The sequence below is a fragment of the Electrophorus electricus genome, chromosome 17 (genome assembly GCF_013358815.1).
Source record: "Electrophorus electricus isolate fEleEle1 chromosome 17, fEleEle1.pri, whole genome shotgun sequence".
Lineage (NCBI taxonomy): Eukaryota > Metazoa > Chordata > Actinopteri > Gymnotiformes > Gymnotidae > Electrophorus > Electrophorus electricus.
Window position 1 is genome coordinate 9,545,216 of NC_049551.1, and position 24,528 is coordinate 9,569,743.

Consider the following 24,528-nt stretch of genomic DNA (forward strand, 5'->3'; position numbering starts at 1 on the left):
ACCACATTTTAATTTTAAGATGATTCAGATGAGGGCCTCTTAAAGGACATTTCAAAAGTATGTGCTTTTCAAACTGACTTTTCATAGTGTCTCTCCCGTGAAGAGACTTTGCTTTCATTTTCCATTGCGCATGTGCCAGGGCTGTTATCTCGTGCCCTTCGGCCATCGCAGGACCGTCAGCACGCAGAGTCACAGTTGATATTTGTACTAGCACACGATCTGCTGACACACACGAACCTAACGTCCTTGAAAACATGGCCTTCTTGAAATCTGACAGCAAAACTTGGCACAGCACAACCTTTTCTGAGCATTTCGTGTTTTACTCCGATGCTCAGACAGACACTTGCAGTAACCAAAGCCCTTATTTACACCCACACCCCCCATACGGCCCTAATAGGAAAAACTGAGAGGATGGGGCCATAAACAAATACTTTGGGAAATGGCATTCCTGTGCTAAAAATAAAATAAAGCATACGGGCCAGTGGGCAACAGGTGGGTCCTGTCACACAAAGGCTGCTTGAATGTAGGGGCCACTAGCAGTCACGCTATTGCTATAAATGCTAGGAGTGAGGATTCTGGGACACAGAGAACAGCATAATTGCTGCCTGCACACTAGAGAGCAGAAGTCTTGCCACACTCACATTTAACCACACAAGATGAAACAAAAAGCATATGATTATGAGTTCATGAGGAAATATTACTGACTAAATGTATTGTTCATCATCATTTAAATAAAAATAAGATGGATTCACTTGCTCTACATTTTCTATATAACACATTATAATTATTATTACCTATTTACTTACTTACTTGCTTATTTACTTACTCCCTGGGGAACATTAATGCCAAATATTTAATGCCAAAACTCTAAACTATAGGTATAGATTTAGAGATTTAAGCTATGGTATATTCTAGTTGACAGTGAGCACTGTTTGCTGGTCTTCACTGACGCTGCTCTTCTGTGTCTCTAGAGGCTTTGTGAGGTTCCTCTCAGCTCCAGTACCTCATATCTTAGCATAGATATCACACAGCTGCTGCTGTCTGTCACCTTCAGCAAACCACACATGCATAGTAATACTGACAGACTGCATGGCTAGGCATGCTACATGCACACACACACACACACACACACACACACACACACACACACACACCCGCTTAAGCACACTCAGACGTCTCTCTGTGGGAGCCGCTCCTCTGAGCGGTGGAAAGAAAATTTGCCACAACAGTGCGGGGATTTTAACGTGAAGATGACAGATGGATTTTTGAAGCTGGTTTGAACGTAGCTTTCTTCAAGTATGAAGCTCCTTGAAAACATTCCACTTGTACAGATCCTCTTTCTGCCATTTCTGAGCCTGGTCGGTGGGGTGCAAAGAGGTGGGTCACTGTGCCTTTTTACCATGAAGCTTCTCATTGCCTAAAACATACACTGTACATATTAGCTTTGAATAGCGTACAAACAGTAGAGTTCACAGTTTCTATGAAACTAAGTATATCATAAAAAGCATTTTTACAGCCTTTTAACTGTTGATTTACTGTATTGTGATCATCCCTTGATCACTGTAAGAAGGAATGTTTGGTGTTGAAGTTATGACATTGCTATAGCATTAGGTCCTTAATATAATCTGCTACTTTATGCATAGTAATTTCTATGGGCATAAATTGCATCATATTATTACAAACATTAGGAAGCATGCATTTGATGCCTTTTACATATTTAGTAGAATGTATTTACATATATTCATAGCTATGCTCTCTTCACCATATGGTGGAAGCAATTCTATCTTAAATTATTACATGAAACATAACTCCCATATGTTCTTAACACAGACATTGTCAGAAGCACATTTAATCCATGCATTTCTGATATAAAGCAGGAACTCATATGTTACCCTAGGCTATCACGTAATGACTATGACCCCAAGGGAACCTAAACACATAGGGAGAACAATCGGTCCTCAGACCCTGCAGTGCATCTGCTGAGGATCGCATCTGATGGTTTTGGGACCTGTGAGTAGGTCTCACAAGGAAATCCAGATGGGGACTCAGCTTTCATGTTATGTGACCTTCTTGTATAAATTCAGACTTAAACAATGACTCATGAGGTCAAACATGAAACATGGTGAAGCTTTCAAAGACTTTTAGGAAGAGATTGCACCTCAGTTCATAATGAGGCACAGCACTGGATATAAAATTAGTCTTCCTTAGAATATAATATATTTGGCTGCTGCACATCTCTTGCGCTTTTAGAGAATGCGATGGGCACAAAATACTGGCATAATTTAATTACACATCATGAACTCCTGTGATAGACAGATAGGCAGGCCATTGATATGACATGGGCCTTATCTCGAATTATATGCAACAAAACTTTCACAAGATGAACTCTGAGATATAAAAGAGACAAATAAATAACAAACTCTCCCCCTTTAGCAGTACATCTGCTTTGGCATAGCATCCAGCGTCACTGGCAGCAGAAGGACAGTCATAACATTTCAATATAAAACAGTCCTGTGGAGGTGTGAGATTGGCTTGAAGACGAATTCCATGCTCTAAGGGTCTACTGTAGATGATTCAGTGCAAACAATTGCATTGGAAGTGCATACATTAGAGTGTGAAGGCTGAAGTTTTTGTTGCACCCACTATGGCACTATGTTTCTCTGGTGGCCACTGGTGCACAGGAAGTGTGTGTTGTTTAGATCTGTTTCATGGAGTGGCATCTATTTCTGAATGGAAGTTAACGCAACAGCACTGAGGCAGTCCTTGGCGGACACACGTGTGAAGTCCACCAACCATGTGGGTAACAGGTGACATATCCGCTGATTCAGAAGTTGGGAACTGCCAGGTCCGGCAGTCTGACGAAGTACTATTGGTCAGCAATAACGCATCCGTGTGAGAAACTTCAGCAACATGCAAGCGAGGTTTGCACTGTCATTGCGTAAATTAGGAGTGCTGTTAACCACTTAGAGTATCTAACAGAAGTAGGACAGACTAAATGATTAAAACCTGATTAAAGAGAGTAAACTTGAACATCATGCTTTACAGAGTACAACAATAGCAGAATCTCGCAGCAGGCCCAATCCATAGTGTTACTCATACTCCTCATCCATTGCTTCAATAAATCACATCAAACATAGGTTAATACTGAAAATAGCTTGGACATCACATGCTTTTGGGCCATACGTTAATTACATTAGTGGTTAAATTATGGATGACTCTATTTTAGAAGACATTTAATCTCTGTTTGAGACTAAACATAGCAGGCAGAGTGAGAACTGTCAAAGCATTTCAAGGCTTCAAGGGTTTTGAGTGAATTTGAAAAAAGCACTGATAGTATTATTTCATGTAGCATCACAGGTGAAGAAACAAACAGGGTTTTTAATTGACTTCCTGACTAAATTCTAAGGCTTGTTATTTAATAACTGGGTGGAATACAAACTGTTGGTGTTTTAGTAAATGTGTCCCCCAAATTAGTAGAAAATGCAGTTTTTGCTCATAATATTTCACCTTTCTTATAAGATACTAATGAAAGGCAAATGCAGACGCTTTCCTTCTTTCTTTCTTTTTTTACATTGAATATACTGTGCAGGTACTCAGTTTGTAATTCAGAGTTGTGCCACTATAAGTCATGTTAAAAACATTGAGCTTTCAAGTCTATTCATTCTGAAGTTATCCAGTAGTGGCTATAAGGATCACAGGTGGCCTCTTGAAGTGTTTTGTTAGCCTCTCAATGCTTCTTACCTCTTCAGAGTGCTAAAGCATTCTCTAGCAATTACTGCTAAACATACACTGCATGAAATCAGTTGAGTGAAGAAAAGTCTGAAACTGCTAGTGGTTTAACTGGTGCTTAAAAGGCCAACTTCCCCATGTTAGCTAATTAGCCAAATGGGACTTTGCAGAATTATGTAGAAAGATACAGAAAAATAAAATGAAATGAATTATAACAACACAGCCAAAATAAGTCATACATATTTACTGCCTTATTCATTTTGCTATTTCTGATTACACTTACTAGTGTTATATTTGAGATCACTTTAAGTGAGGCTGAGGTAAGTTCCAGACCAGCAGATATTCTTCAGGCTCCACTGGACTGAGCAAAGACTGAGTAAAAATTCACCCATAACAAGAGTGCATGACAAGACTGAAGCAATTAATATTTCAGCCTGTTGTTTCATGTATGTCACAGTAAACACCATTCCATTATTTGATTGGTTTTTTTTATAGACATAGTGTGTAGAATGTGATAAATTTGTTCACAGGTATGCAATGCTTCCTACAAAAATCCATTTTTTATAAATATTAAATTTCTGTATGTAAAAAGCAGTTAATGGTCTTTTGTTAATGGTCTTAAATGTATTTGTGTATATTTTTATTTATTTAAAAATCTAAGTCTAAAATATGAAGTAATTCAAAAGTAATTGACAATTACAAGTGTTTATTATTTGTTTCTGTGTTTTATGTATACTTTATTCCTTTTTGATTGTATAGCACTTTGTAGCTTTGTCTTAGAAAAGTGCTAGATGAATAAAATTGACTGAATTGAACTGATTTATTTAGGTTTATTTAGGTTTGTAATTCGTAATAGGTACGTGTTTGCAATCTGTAGTATTCACTGCTGCTGATAGACTACATGACAAATGCCAGCTACTGGTAGCCGCAACATGCCTCACCTTTGTGTTGGCATGCCAAATGGCACAGGCTAATAACTGGTGCATTCTGACACCAGGACCACTTGAGACATACGATGTACCTTCATATAAACGTACATAGATTTATCATACTGTGATAACTGACACTCTACTTCCTGTCCTTTATAATGAAACTGCATGGTTCCCGTCAGCCTGAAAAGGCTTAAGGTTTACTTAGGCAGGCTTTGAGAGAACACCAAAGTTAGATGAGTACTGCTGTAGTCACAGTTTTAATAGCCTTAGAAGCATGTCTCCTGTCCATCGCAGATACATTTTGAGGTCAGTTGACAATGGTGCTGTAAAAATGTGAACTATATTGTTGTGAAAGCTTAGTTTCACAACAGCCTTAATTAATTCTTCATTGCTGTTTGAAGCCAAATGCTGAAAGACATATTTCTTTTTTGTGTCCTCCTTTTTAAGATGATTGATTAGGAAAGGAACTAACTGGTGCAGGAGCTATGGGACTCATGGATTTTGCTACCATTCAAGGTCTAGATCTAGGCTTGAGACTGTTTTGAGTGCTATTTATGTGCCATAAAGCATGGTTGATGCTAATTAATCTCTCACTCTCTGCCTCTCTTTTTCCAGCTCCCCAAATCACAACTTCACTTGAAACTGTAGACGCCCTGTTGGATCAAAATGCTACTTTTATATGTGAGGTTGACTCATACCCTCTAGCTGACATTACATGGACACGCAATAATTATCCTATAAGGTTAGTAATTCTACAATTAGTCTTCCATATAATATAATTTAGTATTCCACATATGCTACATATAAAAAGAGCATCTAAGGTAGGCCACCTTGATAGCCTGTCCTTCTCATATTTCTTACAGGTACTATGATTCACGATACATTATCAGAGAAAATGGCCAAATGTTGATCATTCCCAATTTGAAGGACTCAGACAATGGAGAATACTGCTGCAATGCAAACAATGGAATTGGAGAGCCAGCAAAGAGCTGTGGGGCTTTGCAGCTTAAGATGAGTATGTTTTATACATGGCAGTAAATACCATTCTAAATGTGAAGAGTACACTCTGCAGCTTTAAACCAAAACACTTACATAACCAGAAAGATGACCTTTGTTGAAATAGTATCATGACCTTTCAGATTGACTTTCCTGGGGGGTTAGGCCATGTCTTCATTTTCTCTTTATTTGTACTTTTTTGTGCTGAGGTACTGAAATGTATCCCTGTGCTGAGGAATTGAAACTGTATGAAATGTATTTTTAGTGTTTACATAATCACTCTCTATGGATATCTACTGTAGTTTAGCCTAATTCTGGACTGTTGTTCCTGGATAATTATTATTTAGTTTCGCACCACTTGTGTGTTAGCAGATTTTATGATTAGGATATGATCAAAATATATTGGTACTCCTAGTCAGATTACCAAGTAACAAATGATGTAGACCCATATGATCATTATAGCCAAATAAAACCCAACAGAAAGATCAGGATTGTAACGCGAGGTGGCCCGAGTGCCGCAGGGCGAGGGGCAGGATGCACAGACTCCTACGATTGGGACGTACATTTATTCAGACACAAAGACAACGGCACTCACACGTATTACAAACGAAGGACATTAACATGAAATGATTAACATTAAATGAACACAATAAATACATCAAACATCTAACATCTAACAATGACGAGTATGACGTTTAACATTATTAACAACACACCACATTGAAATGTTAAGGCAACAATGACCAACGACACTGCATTCCCTGACATGGGTTTAAATACACAGACCAACGAGGTGCAGGTGTGTGCAGGCATGGCCACAAACAAGGGTCCTCCTACTGCACATAGCTGGACAAACGACGTGCCTCGCGGGAGGAGAGCATTCCGTGACAGAACCCCCTCGCAAGGGGCGTGGCTCCCGATGCGTCTGTCCAATGAATGCGAACCTCCAGGCGCCGTGTACACGTAAACACATACACACGGCATGGCAATGCCCGGTGCCCACCCGGTGCCAGGTGGGCCAGGTGCCGCCAGCAAGGGAGACCTCACGGCGAGAGAGAGAAAGGCAGCTTCCCTGCCTCTCTCAGGGCGGTCCGGTATGCTCCACAAGACGGTGCGCCTGTACAAACAGGCAGAAACACAAACACGCAATAGCGCCCTCACCCAAACATAAGGCGCTGTGACGTGGTACCCGCCGTCACCGCAGGCACCTTAAAGCCTCTGCGTTACATAAAAACCAACCGACCGAGGATGCCTGGGAAGGGCAGCAAGAAAAGGAAGGGGAAGAAGGGAGGTAAACGCCCTCCCACAATCCGTGCAGTGAGACCCTCCATCATTCTGGCCTCACTACACACTTCGACCATGGGGGAGGAGGCCACTGGACGATTTTGGGGGGCCCCGAGTATGGTCCAGGGTCGGACTCTGAGGAGTCCTACAGACCTCAGCCGGAGTCTGAGGATCGGCACACAGAGGTGGACTCCGCTGGACTTCTATGAGGGGTACACAGATAATGGAGAATACGGGGAGTGCAGCGACGTTAGTCTGCGGTCGGACTGGGGGGTTTGACTATGGGGAGGACCCATCTATGGAGGTGGAGGAGGTCCACTATGGGGATCCCCTCAATGGCAGTGACGTGGCGTCTGCAGACTCTGAGATCAGCGAAGCCCCGGCACGTCAGATTGCACCCAAGGCTCCGCCTAGGAGGCGCTGCCCAGGAACAAGCAAACTTTCCCGAGTGGTACAAAGAGGGGCGACCATGCTCAAGCACACTCATAGAGGCAAGGGGGAGGCGTCACCAGTGCCCACCCCAGAGACAGGAAAAGCAACTGGTGCGCCTCCTGTAGTGGGTGCGCGGAGGTCATCGCCCCCCAAATCGATGAGAGGCAATCCCCCTCAGGCGGGTGGGACTGCAGCCCAGCCGACAACTGGGGGAAGGTTTTCATGAGCCCTTTATGTAATTTTGCACCCGTCCCTGTTACTGTGTCTGTCCCCATCACATTGTCTGTGCCTGTTAGTGTCTGTGTCTGTGCCTGTCAGTGTGTCCGTCCCCATGTCTGTCGTCGTCCTGATCCCTGTCCTTCTCTCCACTGTCCTGCTCGCGCTGGCCCATGTCGGGTTGCTCGGTCCCCTGGCCTCGCCGTTTGCCGTTGGTTTCTGGGCCGCAGCCCAATAGGCTGGCGCGCTGGGAGTCGCACCCTTGAAGGGGGGCTCTGTCACGGTACGCCCCCCCCCCCCACTCCCACCCCTAACGTCTCCGTCTGTGTGTGTGTTCGTCAATGTGGCCACGGCCTCCTTGTGTCACACACCTGCTCCTTATTGTGTCGTTATCATATGTATAAAGGTCTGTCGTTTACGTGTTTGTGTTGTCGGTTTTTGCCTCTGTTAGTGTGGGTGTCTAAACGTGTGTTGGTGTTCCACACTACTTGTCCCCGCATCCTCCTTAAAGCCTCCGCGTTACAAGGATCCAGATTAGGAACAGGAAGCAGATTATCACACTGGAGGAGTTTATTTTACAATAATGTCTGTTCAGCAGTACATTATTCCACATATTGCATAGCTTCTTACAAAAGAAATCAATAACTGGGCCAAAAAATAATGGTTTGGAATTTATTTTATTACCCAGATACAAGCCTCAGCTAAGAAAAAATTTTCAATCACAATGACATACTCATAAAAGCCGATCAGTGTTTGCCCATACCATTATACAGTCCAGCAGTCCTTTATTCAGAAATAATGGATCCCCAAGAGCCTTGAAATGCTTTGAAATGCCTTGATTCATCAATCAGAATTGAATGTTCCACAGAGCTGTATAATATATCACATTAATCCTAGTATTGAAATAAACAGCACTTTTAGATGAATATCTGCACTGAAAATGTTTTTATTAAACAGTCTTGGGATATGTTTACACAGATTTCCTGACAAAAAAAACTGTTTAATCCTTCAGAGCCTGAAATTAAGAGACATCCAACCAATGTCACTATGCTACTGGAGTCCAAGGCAGTGTTGCCGTGTGTGACGTTAGGATATCCCAAGCCAGATATTTCCTGGATTAAAGATGACGATTTGATAAAGGTAAACCTATCGGCTGTCTCAAAATGTTGTGATTGGTATTTGGTTGACAAATGTGACAAAATATACCTGCTCCACAATACAGGGAAAATGATGAAAAATGTTATCCTTTGTCTTACACTGCACGTTACTATCTTATCATCTTTCAGGTTGATAACCGAATATCAATTTTAGAATTTGGTGCCCTAAAAATACAAAATATTAAAAAAGAGGATGCAGGGCAGTACCGATGTATGGCTAAGAACAGCTTTGGTATCGCCTTCTCAAAGCCAGTCACTATTGAGGTACAAGGTAAAAACCCATTAAATTTGTAGTGGACTAATTTGTGTAAGCCTTACAAACAAGCTTTCTTTTTGACAATATGTTGATGATCATTCTCAGCTCCTGCTAAAATACTTAAAGTTCCCAAAGAGAGGAAGGTGCAGATTGGGACAGAGGTGGTCTTGGAGTGCAATGCTACTGGCAACCCCGTACCATCCATCACTTGGCTCAAAAATGGCAATACGGTAGGCCTCTGTCCAATAGTTAATGATTGAATTTTGTTTTTCTAAGAACAAGCCCTATAAAACAAATTAACTCTAATTGATAATTCAATCATTTGATTGAGTGGGGCTTTGTGAGCTCAGGGGAAATGGCAGACTGCTGCATTTGTCACCTGCATTGTCCATTTGTCACCTGCATTGTCCATTTGTCACCTGCATTTGTCCATTGTCCATTTGTCACCTGCATTGTCCATACCCAAGCTAGCAGGGGGCCTCGGGGAGAAGCCTGCACATTCTCCAGCCAATACCACCATTAACACCATTCTGGCCATGCTAATAACCTCATGGCACTGATATAAAATCACTGATAAAAACAACACAAGACCTCTTTTAGCAAGACTTTTAAATCAGGTGTTCACGTTAGATAAACATGATTGCAATCACTGCTGTAGATAATGATATCCAGGGCCAGTCTTCTCTCAGTGTTGAAAGACAGTAGTACAAGTGACATTTTGAATGCCCCCTCTGGAAGCTAATGGAATTTGATCACTGCATTGCCTTCTGGAGACATAATTTGCATATATTTGCATGCTGCCTACTATGCTAGAGTTGAACAAAAAACTCAGCACACTAGAAAATTTGTAAGGAAGTGGTTCACAATGTAAACTAAGTCTCTATATGTAGGAAAGATGACTGCTCAATCAATGTGCCCTAAACTGTTCCCTACCTCCTATACTGTGCACAAGACATGAGCCAATGACTTTGACACCCTGTTCTTAACAGTCATAGTCTTTTCCGTTGTCTTATGGTATACATTTCTCCTCAGGAAATTGCCAAAAGGTATATTTTGAGTTACTTCAGAGTAACTTGTGTTAGCATATTTTTCCTTGTTTCAAGACCAGTGGCTTTCAACACCCAACTGAAAATGTACTGACGTGATTTACACCAGTACTATCTAAGAGTTATGTTGTAAATTTATTTTAAGTTGTTAATAAGGAGCTGTGCAGATAAGTTGTTTGAAGTGTGGCTGTGGTAGGAGGTAGATTTAACCTTAGTATGCACTCCACTCTTGGCTGTCCTAAGCCCTCGGGTTTCTCTTACCAAACATGAACTTCTTCCAGTATATACCACTGGCCCTTGACCTTTCTCAAGCCACCGTTCTTTCTTAAAGTTGAATGGTAGTAAAATATCCCAAATTCATGAATATGAGCAATGCATTCTTCTTTTTCTTCTTCTTCTTCTTTAGTTGCTATAATTTGCCAGCAATTTTTAATTACTAGAACTAGTTCAACTAATAAATAAAATCTGTAATCTTCATGTCTGTGTCACGGAACACTCCCCTTCCACTGGTCAGGTGGTATGGCCCACCACGTGATGTGGGAGTTCTTCGATTGTGTCTCGTTTGTAACCATGCCCATGCTAAGCACACACCTGCATTGGTTAAGTCTTGTCTTGTTTGTATGTATTTAAACCCTTCTTAGTGTGTGCCTTATTGTCAATCATTGGTCATGTTCGTGTTCATGTTGTTCCTGTTTGTATGTTCGCTTTCACAGTTTGTTATACCTGAGTGCCCGTGTCTATACCGTCAATAAACATTTGTCTCCGTCAAGCGAGTCTGTGTGTCCTGCTCTGTGCCTTACTGCACTCGGGCCATTACAGTCTGTCTTCATTAGCTGGTCCTAGAGTGACGGCTTGTATGTTTTTAGACTCTTGACTGCTGCTTCTATTTTAAATGATGTAGTATACAGTTCTAGGTGGTTCTACATTGGTGCTCAAATTTTGGTTTTCACTAGGGGAAATTGGAAATATGGGATGTGGTGCTGTGATGTACATATTATAGTCTACTGTTTATCATGTCACAAATGATACCTTTTGGGCCAAATGGAATTGAAGACACTGATTGTTATCCTCTGAAGTGTTTATGAAGTATATGTGGTGTTATCGTTTGATTTTACTGATATTAAAATAATCCTGTTTGAGGGAGGCCATAGACAGTCTTCCTGCTCATTAATTTCCTGTAACTGGTTAAAGTGCTGTTAAAATCAGCTCTGTGAACATATTTCTAGTCTATGATCTATGACTGAAGCTTGGAAAACATGCTCACAATGTTCTCCTAAGGTGATCAGAATATATTTGTCAAACGTCTTGGTTCTTATTATGAAACTGTAGCAGAAACATGTAGATAATGTATGATATTTGATATATTTTTCATAAATATATTCTGCCCCTCTTTTGCTCCTTCAAGTTTAAACAAGGTTTCCTTGTTTGATAAATAAACAGGATGTTTCAAAAAGAGGTCATTTATCAGCTGTGCAAGCAGTGCTAGAAGCCTTGTGTACTTCACTTGTATTGCCTTGCCTTGCTGACTAGGAGTTCTATCTCTCTCTCTCTCGCTCTCTTACACACACACACACACACACACACACACACACACACACACACACACACACACACACACACACATACAGACAGACAGCTACAAATAAGCTGAAGATCATTCTTCATTGTCACCCTTTAAACGTCCCAAAATTCCTCGCTTGCTGCAGATCACAGCCGCGTCAGTAGAGGAGACGCTGGTTGGGGAGGTGATCGTCTCAGTGCTGCATGTGGTGGTGAATAAGCCGGCTCTCTACACATGCCAGGCCACCAACCAGCACAGCGGAGGAGCCAACACTGTCAAAGCCACGGCCAAGATCACTGTCTCAGGTGGGCCCCTTCCAAAGGTAATGACTATACACCAGACCTTCTCTTCTTTGTAAATAGGTATTTTTGACCATTTTTCTGGATTCATTAATTTACTTTCTTAAACACACATTATAAAATCTGTGCTTATGCAATTATGTCTGAAAGGCAGACAGTTTATGATGTTCATACAATCTTCTAATAATTGTGCTCTGAGTCTCTGAATAAGCCTGTGTAATTGAATAGGCTTTAGGCCACTTTCATATGCTGACTTGAATTTTCTGAGGATCATCAGGTGTGTGTGTGTGTGTGTGTGTGTGTGTGTGTGTGTGTGCATCTACGTGCGCCCATGTGTGTTTGTCAGTGTGTGTGTGTGTGTGTGTGTGTGTGTGTGTGTGTGTGTGTGTGTGTGTGTGTGTGTGTGTGTGTATCTATGTGTATCTGTGTGTGCCCATGTGTGTTTGTGAGTGTGTTTGCGTGTGTGTGTGTGTGTGTGTGTGTGTGTGCGTGTGTGTGTGTGTGTGTGCGTGTGTGTTTATTTGCTGGGGGGTTGTTATTTCAGTCAGGCTTTGTTAGGATAGCTGTTCCTTACCAACCCAGAGATCCCACTGACCAAATGTGCTTTGAAGTGCAGTTGTACATGTGCTACACAGTGCACTGAAACTTAAAACCTCCCTGCGGTCTGTTAAACTGCTTGTGAGATTACATATACTTTAGACCCCTTTGAAAATGAAATGTTATATCTCAAGAGGCAATCCTTTAAATAAATTCAGATACTTCTTACTTTCTTACTAATGTTTTGCATCTTTGACAAGTTTGAAATGAACAGATGTAAACATACAGTTTTTGTTAATCCAATTTAATCCAGTAAAAAGAGTCTTTTTATTTTTATTTATTTATTGCCATTACACTGTTTGGATGAAATGTCTTAGGCTCCTTTTATGGCAAATATCCCTTTTACACCCCTTTTAAACTTTGCCCATCCAGACCTGTTAAAATTCACACCTGTCTTTATCCTAGGCCACACACACACATACACACACTCGCGCACACACACACACCCATACACACACAAAGACATTGTGGAAGAAGTACAGCATCACAAGCATGGTCTGCATTATGGAGTGGATACATTGTTTCATTTTTCGGTGGAAGAAAAAAGCCTTGACATTGTCTTTGTTCTTGGGCCTGGATTTCCTGGTGCTGGTTTCTGGATCCTGTGATTTTCCAATAGAATGGAGGTAAGTACACTTCATGACAAAGGCATTAAGGCTGCATCAACAACAGCCATCTCTGTTTGTGATACTCCTCAGCTTCATACATTTTCCTCTTAAACCAGACTTTTTATTTAGTTGTTAATTTTAAGACATATAATTACTACTGTGAATCATTCAGCAACTACATTGTAAGTAACGTGAAAGGTTTGTAGTGAGGAGTCTGGGCATACTCCCTTAGAGTGTAAGTCGTTAACTTCGTATTGTTTAATTTGACACTGGGATTTTCCTGTATAAGTGTTCCATGCAGTTTGTTGTATTCCAGTATGTTTATATCCCAGTAATAGATCTGAGTTCATTTATATTGTTTCTCACTTCTTTTGTAATGCTTCTGCTGAATCTTCCAGTCATCACACCCAAAGGCATTAAGATTTAAGTCAGTCTTGGATATGGCTTACATTCTGAATCTTGATAAGGAAGAGGTACATTACCTCCAAGGGAGACAGAATGATGGGCTGAAACCTACAGTACACTGCATGCGCTGAGTGGAGTTTGACAGCTGGATAATGCGTTTCATGCCAGTGGCTAGCCTGCCCCTGAAATAGGAGACAGTGTGACTTAGATAAGGGCTGATGAATATAAACAGGCTTATAAGCAAATTGTGATGCATTGCACTAAGGCACCCCAACCATAAGGCCTGAGTTACATGTGAACTCAAGTAAACCCAGATTTGCCATCACATAAAATTTTACATCTGGGCATAGTTAGAGAACAGGTCAGTAGAATTTAATAGGCATGTGGTCTGTGCTTTGTTCTTGTCGAAATTGTGTACATATTGCTACACAGTCAAGCAAGTGAATGTTCTTGAGGCATTTTTGTAGCAGGAACATTATTCAGCAAACATTCTGATGTTAATGTAATTGTTAATTTAATTTAATTGGGCCAGTTGAACACTTTATAGTGTTAACTCAGCACTTAATTCAGATTTTTGTGAATAATTTGTAATAATACAATTGAATAATTATTCTATTATAAGCACTTGCTTAAAATGTATTTTAGGAATGAATTATAATTCTCAGGCTTGGTTCACATTTATTGTATTTCTTTATATTCCAGTAATTATCCTGGATAAGGGCTATTCACCGAAATGCTGTGTCATGTCGTGTGCTTCTCGTTTCTCAGGCTGTACAAGAGTAACAGTGGCTACTGCAGCACATACCGGGGCAGGGTGTGCCAGGGCATGCTGAGGAATGATGCGCTCCTCTTCTTCAACTCCTCCCTGCTGGAGCCTGAACAGGCACAGGAGTTCTTGGCCCAGGGTGGTCTGGCGGAGCTCGAGGGCGTGAGCTCATTGTGCCGGCCTGCTGCCCGCTCCTTGCTCTGCCATGCTGCCTTCCAGGACTGTAGCCCCTCAAGCCTGGGACCTGCCCCGAAACCTGTCTGCAGGTATGACCGGACATGCTCCATTTCTTGGAAAACCTTAGCCATTTTCCTTTCTTTCTCATTGCTGACATTCAAAACTTATTTAAAGAGACATATTATATTTATAGAACCATTACTGGAGTAATACAGTAGCTTACAAGCTGGGTAATACTAAGTTATTTTTATATAAAATATGACTGGTAGTGTGGCCATATTACTTACATATAACTTACATATTACTGGAAACTTTTTGCACAGTACTAAATACCCCTCCCAAACTGTCTCTTAGGGAGCACTGTCTGGCTGTGAAGGAGCTCTACTGTTATAAGGAGTGGCAGTTGGCAGAGGAGAGAGGCCACAGAGGAGTTGTTTCTCCAGGCCTGAGCAGCTCCCTGCCGGACTGCCACCAGCTCCCCAGCCAGCAGTTGGATCCAGCCCTGTGCACCGCTGTAGCCTTTGTTGGTAAGAAGAGCGTACCAAAGATTTCCTATCAATTAAATTCATCTTTGCTCTTGGTGGTCAAAATCCCATCAAAATCTAGTGTTCCTGTCACAGTGTTACCCATATGTGTTATGTTTTACATTGTGGGAATGATGATGTTGGTCTAAGACTATGTTAAAAGAAATATCTGTCATGTGGATGCAGTGGGTGTGGCTTGAAGCTTCCACAGTACATTAGCCTCTGCTGTGCTGTTAGCATTTGGTTTTGCTCATGTATGGGCCCATTGGTAAACTAATCATAGCACAGGCCCAATGCTGTATGTGGATGCCATTTACTGCTCAAAGGCATGAGGCTGGCTCAGTGTAGAAAAAGAGCCATTGAATATTTTAGACAGCACTTCCTAGGGCAGGCTTGGCCTCTGTCTCAAAAGCTCTATATTTGTTTTTGTATTTGGACCAAAACGTGACTGAGCACTGTGACAGCAGTGTTTTACAAAAGGCTTGTGAAATGAACCATGGGACAGAGTTGTTACATGGTAGAGGAACATATCTCTCAATTCTCACTATATCTTATGTAAGTGCTCATAGTAAGGAAAATCACTTTTCTCTTTGCTGTACAGAGATCAAGAAAGACCAAATTACAAGTAAGTGGGATTTTTGTTCTTGATCTGTACTTTCTCCTATATTATTATTATTTTTTTTAGATTTGTTTAATCAGAAATAAACAGATATAATATAATTTATACCTATAATTTCTTGACTGGGAAAATCTACTTAATGTAACACATTACCTTAACATTACTTAACATTGTTTTCTGCAACAGCAACATGCTACAATGGCAGAGGAAGGTTTTACCAAGGAACTCACAATGTCACAGCGTCTGGAATTCCCTGTCAGCGCTGGGACCAGCAGGTAAATATTTATCTGTATTTACTTTAATGAATCCCATTGGGGAGCTGGGATGAAAACATAACTGTTCATCCACAGTGTCCACACTCATTCACAATCATTAGTGAGGGTGTGCGGATAAAGGGATTCAAAGAGTTGTGATGTGGACTTGTGGGAAAAGGCAGAAACATGCAAACAAACCTGCACGCGCACACAAACACACACACACGCACACACACACACACACACACACACACACACACACACACACACACACACACACAAACGTGCTTCTGAAACCACAAACATTTGGCCACGTATAACATTAGAGCATTGCCAAAAGCTGCTATCATGCTATCTGTTAACACCAGGAAGTGCATCTAGTTCTAGAGAAGCTCCAAAGTGCTGAATTGGAACATTTTTTGTACATTGCACACACACACACACATGCACAAAATAAACCATAATAACCATATACAAACAAGCAAATTTGATCTCTCTGTAAACAATTATACCAGGTAACTTCAGTATCATTTGCCATCATTTTGTGATCAAGTTGGGAATTCCAGGAGATTAAAAATCCATTGATAACCTGAAAAAATATTAATCATTTTGTATAGCTAAATAAATTTGTCACATTTCTTACTGTAAGTACACTGCCCTCATAGCAACCCCTTCTTACCCAAGGTTTCAGAAGTTGAGTTAAATTCTACTACTAAGTCTTAAATTAAATTCTCTGAGTTAAATTCTACTACTAAGTCTTTGGCTGTATTAACACAAAGCCCTAAGACTTTATTAGTAAGAGTTTACCAAAATGTGACAATCTTTCAGAAAAAAACCCCCACTTTTTTTTGCATAAAAGACATGGTTCTCACACCACTCTTGCGCTTCCTCTCAGGATCCTCATCCTCACAGGCTGGCCGTGGATATTATTCCTGAGCTGTGGGAAGCTGAGAACTACTGCCGCAACCCTGGGGGAGAAAGTGACAGGCCATGGTGCTACTCCAGCAGCCCCAGTGTCCGTTGGGAGTACTGCCTGGTTCCCAAGTGCGGGGAAGGTACCATTAGTTTTCAGCACACCACGCCTTGGCAGATCAAGGACGATCACATGATCTCAACAATGCAATCTGTAACTGTCAACATGTCCAGCGATGAGACGTTTGAAAAATAAAAATGTTTTGTTGGTTTCCCAGTGGTTACCAGTATGCGAGCAGTGCCTGCTTCTAAACTGACCCCTCCAAACCCAGTTCCTGCCATGTCCATCACCTACTACATGAACATCATCATATTCATCATCGCTGGCTTTGCAGGTGTAGCCTTCCTGACCATGCTCATCCTCATGTTTCAAAAGAGGAAGAAAATATGGAAACGCAAAAAAAGGTGTGTAAAACTTTTCATCCTTTCGTCATTTTTTTGTATTTCTTTGCCTCATAGAAGCTGATGCTCTATAGCCCTGTGATGACCTATAGCCCTGTTATGGGTAGAATATGAAGCAGCTAATCAACATTGTTCAAACACTGACCTTGTTTGGCTGGAATGTGCAGGAATACATAACTGTGAAAACAAATGGATCTTTTAGGAGCTAGGTGTAAAATTCAAAGCCCCAAGAGATAGCCAACCCATAGCCTGCCTGTGTCCACTCCCTTGTAAACGTGAGATATTGTGCCATTCTCAAATGACATTTGGGTATGTGTAATGAGTCTATGCTTTTTTTCCTGAAATCAACCCCCATGGGAATTTTGGTTAGCCTGAAAGCTACCACAAATTAAGTCAGAAGGCAAGATTGTCTCCTCCCTCTGAGGTTGCAATTTTCTGTTCATCCCCAGCAGAGTGGTAGAAACGCCCACCCTCACAGCCCTGCCTTCCGAGCTGCTGCTGGACAGACTGCACCCCAACCCTCTGTACCAGCGCCTGCCACTCTTGCTCAACTCCAAGCTACTCACGCTTGAGTACCCTCGTAACAACATTGAGTATGTGCGTGACATTGGTGAAGGTGCCTTCGGCCGCGTCTTCCAGGCACGGTGAGTATGACACGTTTGCACAAACACATTGGCTATTCAAAAATGAGCCATACACTCTCAAACTCAGAGGGTGCACGTTTTTTCATAAAAGCAACATTGACAGCCTGAGAAGATGTATGTGATAGCTATGCTCATGCTTCATCTAATTTTATCTAATTGCATGTACCAGATAAAATAATGTAGATATTAACAGTTTATATGTTCATATGCATTAATGGTAAAAATACAGTTGAATAAATCACATTGTTACAGCACTAATGACTTGAGCAAATAGACAACAGCAAATCATCCTGGGTTCAGTTTGGAATCCAAAGTCCAAAAACAGATAGTTCAGATTTCGATTCTCTGGTGCCAAACTTTGCTGCCTCATGTGATCTGTAAGCTGGGTCTTTCACTAAGACCACATGATGAATGTCCTTTCAAGCTGCCACCGAATCATTCTGCATGGGCATGACACACATACAGGCACACGCAGTACATCATCTGTTGTTCGCATAATCCATGGCCATGTAATCTGACCACGATAGGAAGGCAGCCAGCCAGCGCATGGAGACTCCTGGGAACATCAGTGGTGCGGGGCATCTCGCTCACGCGGCCTGCTCCTGAAATAGGAACAGAGAAGGGGCTATCTGCAGGCGTCACGTGGTTTATAGCATGGAACTTCCCTGCAAACGCTAACGTGTCAGCAGGCATAGCTATTTATGAATTTATTAGTGTTTACCATCTCCAGGAAGATTTTGGAATGTTGAGAGTAGTTCATGTCCAGTGCAGGACATGCAAATGTGTCCCCACAGGACGTGTAAATGTGGCCACTTCAGGACGTGCACCTATGTCTAGTGCATGACGTGCAGCTATGTCTGCTGACGAGCAACTACCATTAAGGCTCTGTTGGGGCAAGGCAGGGTTTCAGACCAGACCACTGTGGCTGAAGTCAGGAGGTGGAGCCTGGGTAACCTGGTTCGAGGAGAGCTGTCTGCTGAGCCAGGGCAGAAATGGTGACACTACCTCCCTGTAGGTCACTATGGCGACAGCCCTTGTTTACTATTACAGGCCACAGTGGGCATGCCACCAGACTTATGAACTGCAGATCTGTGCATGATTCAGAATAAATGTTTTGGCCACAGAGTACTAAAGCAGTGCTGTGAACAAGAAAACAATCCTACGTTATTTAAGCATAGCAAATTCAAAAGCTTGGCTATAAGGACACCGAACTGTATCCCACTGTGTCAAATGTTTTTTTGCATGACTCTTTAGTTGTTTTCCAAAAATGCTCACTCAGTTACACTGTGGACGAAGAGAGCTCTGTGATTGCTACACTGCCAAAGAAAGCTAAAAAGAATGCCTTAGCATCTACAAGCTGACACAAGTATCTGTCAGGACTAGCCTTAGCCCTGTACAGTTAAATGTTTAGTAAGTGGAGTGGGCTCACTGTTCTGCAGGGCTCCTGGACTATTGTCATATGAGGCCTTCACCATGGTGGCAGTGAAGATGCTGAAGGAAGAGGCCTCCATCGATATGCAGAATGACTTCCAAAGAGAGGCTGCTCTCATGGCTGAGTTCGACCACCCCAACATTGTCAGGCTCCTGGGTACGTATCAATTTTCTGCTTATCTAAGCAATAGGGTTACTGTAAAGCTGTACTATTTTCAAAAAAGTGATGAGGGGAAATTAGCTCTAAAAGTACTGCTGAACCTGCTGCCAATCCATATATTCCACAGGAGTATGTGCTGTGGGCAAGCCCATGTGCCTGATGTTTGAATATATGGCACACGGGGATCTAAACGAGTACTTGCGGCGGCGCTCACCAGCCCAGCAGCGTGCCTTGAGCCGGGGAAGCCTGTCGTGCCCCAGCTTGGCCTCAGAGCCGGAGGCACGACCACTCAGCTGCCTGGAGCAGCTCTCTGTGTCCAAGCAGGTGGCGGCAGGCATGGCCTACTTGTCAGAGCGCAAGTTCGTGCACCGTGACCTGGCCACGCGCAACTGCCTGGTGGCTGAGGAGTTGGTGGTAAAGATTGCTGACTTCGGCCTGTCACGCAACATCTACGCTGCTGACTACTACAAGGCCAGCGAGAACGATGCCATCCCCATTCGCTGGATGCCACCTGAGTCCATTTTCTATAACCGCTACACCACTGAGTCTGACGTGTGGGCCTACGGTGTGTTATTGTGGGAGATCTTCTCGCATGGCATGCAGCCCTACTATGGCATGGCCCACGAGGAGGTCATCTACTACGTGAGGGATGGGCATGTGCTCACCTGCCCAGAGAACTGCCCCCTGGAGCTCTACAACCTGATGCGGCTGTGCTGGAGCAGTCACCCCAGCGACCGGCCCAGCTTTGGCAGCATTCACCGCATCCTGGAAAGGATGCACAGCCAGATGCTGAACCCCAGCATGCTCTGAGCGCTCACGCTCACCACAGACCTCGATGAACCTAGTGAGGAGGTATGACAATAATTATGGGGGAGCACCAGTGAACCTTCAGAACTTTAACCCATCTGAGGTCAACTGCATTGTGGATTGAGGGCATGGTTGCTCTGATCAACAGCTCTAGTCAACAGTTACTAGATTTGTTCTGTGGGATGGAGAGCATAGATCAGAGACATTAGAAAATAAGCTGTACTAGACCTAGGACACCAGTTTGCCTTTAGAATTTTCACATGGAGTGGTATGTGTCAGCATTAGGAAGAGTCATGCTTCAGATAGACGAGCAGTGAATTAATGGTGGAAGAGTATGGTGGTCATTGTGGCTAATCAGAGACATTTTCACCAAACTCTGAGCGTGTTGAATAAACATATAGCAACTCCTTTACAATTTTCTACATGATATTGTTTTTTTTGTTGCCAGTTTTTAGTGCATTCTTGACATAATTTGACACCAATATTACGTATTTATTGATCTAAATGACAAATAAGCAAAATTAAGGGCAGAACACCAAATGCTTGATGCTGTATCATGTTGTCTTTGCAGTGTTGTTTAAAAAAATGTGTTTAATTCAAACTGGCACAACATCACTTTACTGATGTTTGTGTTTGATCCTCTTTTTCTGACTAATAGGCTATGTATGGGTAATTCATTTTTATTATGATGATTTTTACTTTTAATATTGTGTTTAACCCTTCTGTATGTAGAAGTAGGACAAAACCTATTCTGCTAAAGAGAAAAGAACAATGAAATAAAATATTGCTACTCCAATTAAGCACATTTATACAGAACATATAAATATAAATATTATTTAGAGATTAGCATTGATTTTAATTAGTCACATATCATATTCTACCACCAGTTCCATTTTATTCATTAACAATTAGGCTTGTACAAAATTATTATGGAAATACACTAACATACTTTGTAATCATATGCTTAACACACATAATAATATAGTACATATTAACATATTACTTAGCCAATCATCAATTATAGTATTCAGGGAACGTCAGAACCTGAAAGTAATTACACACCTATTAAAGCCACAATCAGATACTTTTTTTTCTTTTTTTCCAGCATGTCTGTTTCTCTACTTGACCTTATAGTAGTCTAGAAAAGAAGTCACAGATTTAAAGAACCAGATTTAGAAGCCTAAATTGTTTGTTTATACCTGCATTAGTTGGAAGCAATCATTAATATGTCCACTGTTAGTGGATCCTGTAGAGACCTGCCATAATGCACTGCTAAACAAGCATAGATATACAAATTTCATACAACTATGGTTAAAACTGCCCTCTGGTTACATATGTAAATTAAAGTCAGCCTACATATCGGTTTAGTTTTTTGGTGTTTACTGTAGTACAGGTTTCTCCTTGTTTGTCTCGTAACACGTTCAGTATGAGCTACACACAATGACAGACAGAGGGCAGTACTATATTAGAAGATTCACTGAGCTTGTTTTTCTGACATGAAATCATTAAGCAGAGTTATTCAGTAAAGTTACCTCGGATTTCAAACTATGGATTTTGCTGAATTCCTTTCAGAAGAATTTGTTGGGCCAAATTCCTCCGACTGTTTGGAAATGGAGCGTTTAAAAAAGCATTTGTGCTGAGTCTGTGAGGGAGCCAAGGGGTGTGTGTTTCTCAACTGCCAGGAGTTCGGCTGGGCACCCGCCGCACAAGACTGGCTCATCTGTGCCACGGGTGACCTGCAAGGAACGAGCAAGGTGAACCACAGAGGTCCCACCACAGGCCAGGAGCCACGAGCCCGGGTTGTGCTCCATGAGCCATGCCAGCTGGAGAGCCCTCTGGTTCTGCCAGACTGGGCAGAGTGGAAGCAGGACTTCACAGCCTCAGTTCCAGCCCTCACCTCTCCCTGACCTGCTCAACACCGCCTCTTAAAGGCTGCACACTCCAGAGCAACAGAGAAGAGGGAGTGAGCTATCTGTCAGTGCTCTCAGAACAGTGGAGCCAATAGGGAACTAGATGTTTCCTAAAGTGAATTTATCTTGTGTAATGCTATTTCATTGTACATTTAAAGCACCTCATTACATTTTGTTGCACTTGGGAAGTGCAGAGTTCCATCCTACTGTGACCCATAATCTAGTTTCCAAAACTGTTTACTGTTGCTACTAAGAGGTTTGCCATTACAGATCATCTTCATCCTTCATTCATATAAACCCTGCAACCATGAGTCAAACATATACACAGTGACTCCATCTACCCAAATGGTTACCAAATTGTCATTCTTCATAATAATATTTTGTGTCATGACTAATTTGCTTAGAAATGTAACTTACTGCAACAGTATTTGACAATAAAATAAATCCCAAGGTCTATATTTTAGTGTTGTTCTGTAGTCCTCATAGTCTGCATTCTCATTTATATGGAGTACTTTTTGAGCAGCATTCACTGCATTATTTATAAATTACACCAAGTCTTCAAATATTATCCCTTGCACAGTAAGTGGCAGGACCACACATCTGGTCATCCTTCTTATCTTAGCTGGGAGCCTATGGGTTACCTCAAACTGTGTGAGAAGGAAATATTTTAAAGTTTCTCCTGCTCTTCTTTATCATTATAATCAAACAACTCAGTCTCACTTGAACAACTGCCAGAGATGCAAGATCCAGTTGCACCTCCACTATGTTCCAGGAACTTGTCATTACATTGGTTCCTAATACCTACAACAAACATCTTAATATCATTATTGTTCCCATGACATTCCTGTATTACCAGTCCAGATGCCTTATTTGTTGGTTTGTCTCTCATTTGTTTGTTTGTTTATTGTTAAAATTGAAATTTAGGATGCGGTTGAAATAATTGTGGCATCACTGCATACATACATACTCCATATTACTCAAACTGTGTGACAAGCCAAAATATTGTTTGAGATTTCAAATCCAATAAAAGTTCTAGACTTGTAATAGGATCTGCCTGGAAAATACTGTAAACATGGACGCCGTTAATAAGTTGTCAAAGAATTCTATGTTCCATATCAGACATTCCTCAAGAGCAATGCAAACACATTGGAATGCTGGTCAGCTGCTCTGGTTTAGGGACTTGGCCATGCCCAGCAGGCAGACTGGACTCCTGTTGTCTTCAAATTATTTCACAGGCACTGTAGTTTACTTGCCGTGTATTTTATGAATGATTCCAAAAATGTATGATGTTCTCTACAGCATAAAACCCTTGGATGAAATCAAAGGTTTCTTTTTTTTAGATTTATTTTTTTGAGCATATTAGTGGATCTCTTGGAAAAATCGCTCACTCATCAGCCAGTGTCTGCTCTGGGCACAGGAACTTCCTGTCAGTCTGAAGGAAAACTGGAAAACTGGAAAAGGTTTTCATTTTCATGGTCACTTTCGAGAGAAATAGACTGGACATGTAGTCTAAATATGTCATCTAAGGGGTATGAAATGAAAAACGTAATTAAGACTTTTGTGTAGAACTGGGTAAAAAGGGACAAGATATTAACAATACTCTGAGGATAACAAAATGGACATTTATATCAGCATTTAGTACAATAAAAAAACAGGAGCATTTTTAAAATACCATATAAGTTTATTTTAAGAAGATCCGCTGAGTGAATTACACTGTTACATGAAAGTTGTTACCATACAGAAACCATTGGGCTTGAGTAAGGTAAAAAAAAAAACAATTAGTTATGTCTTTTTGATTGAGAGCAGAATCTCAGAAAATAAACATGAACAGTATATGTTTTTAGTCAAAACATAAAGGTCAAAAGGAAGGAAACCTACATGAGCCGCCATCTGCATAACAAGTTGTGTTTCTGTAGGTCTCTTCATGCTTGGAAGTCTATGTGACAGTAGTGCAGAGAATCAGGAACAACAGCAATAATAGACTAATCAGCTGCTAGGAAATAGTGGACCAATCATCTGCGGAATTTTCCTAGGCTATTTGCCAGTTAAATGGCATAGGTTAAACTGCTAACAAGGAGATAAATCATTATGACCTATAAAGTTTCGGTAAGACCCTTCATTGCAGGAATTTTTGTGTCATGTTATACTTAAATGTTAGTATCTATTGTTGCATTTGACACTCTTCTGCAAAATCTTCCATTCTTCATTGACCAGTTATTTATCTAGAACTTCATAATAAGTAAAGGGATACTGAATATGATTGGTTAAACATTTAAAATTAACTTAAAAAAAAAAAAAACGTGTTAAGCAGGATACAACTGAGCAAAAATGACATTTTTTAAAA

General features: G+C 41.4%; 1 protein-coding gene across 4 annotated transcripts; it reads left to right on the forward strand.

The window, feature by feature from the left end:
* Positions 1-1,121: 1,121 nt before the first annotated feature.
* On the forward strand, positions 1,122-22,642 carry musk (muscle, skeletal, receptor tyrosine kinase). 4 transcript variants are annotated; one of them, XM_027010342.2, is made up of 18 exons: positions 1,122-1,377; positions 5,109-5,177; positions 5,277-5,403; positions 5,525-5,676; positions 8,602-8,729; positions 8,876-9,017; positions 9,108-9,232; positions 11,755-11,914; positions 13,125-13,131; positions 14,287-14,550; positions 14,816-14,988; positions 15,587-15,610; positions 15,791-15,879; positions 16,754-16,913; positions 17,049-17,235; positions 17,682-17,876; positions 19,316-19,464; positions 19,595-22,642. In XM_027010342.2, exons 2-18 carry the CDS (start codon positions 5,147-5,149, stop codon positions 20,275-20,277), a joined length of 2,796 nt encoding a protein of 931 aa, XP_026866143.2. In that variant the 5' UTR covers positions 1,122-1,377; positions 5,109-5,146; the 3' UTR covers positions 20,278-22,642. The 4 variants fall into 4 exon arrangements, with proteins under 4 accessions (XP_026866143.2, XP_026866141.2, XP_026866142.2 ...); XM_027010340.2 differs by lacking the exon at positions 5,109-5,177; XM_027010341.2 differs by lacking the exon at positions 5,109-5,177 and having other exon boundaries at positions 17,685-17,876.
* The last annotated feature ends 1,886 nt before the right edge of the window (positions 22,643-24,528 follow it).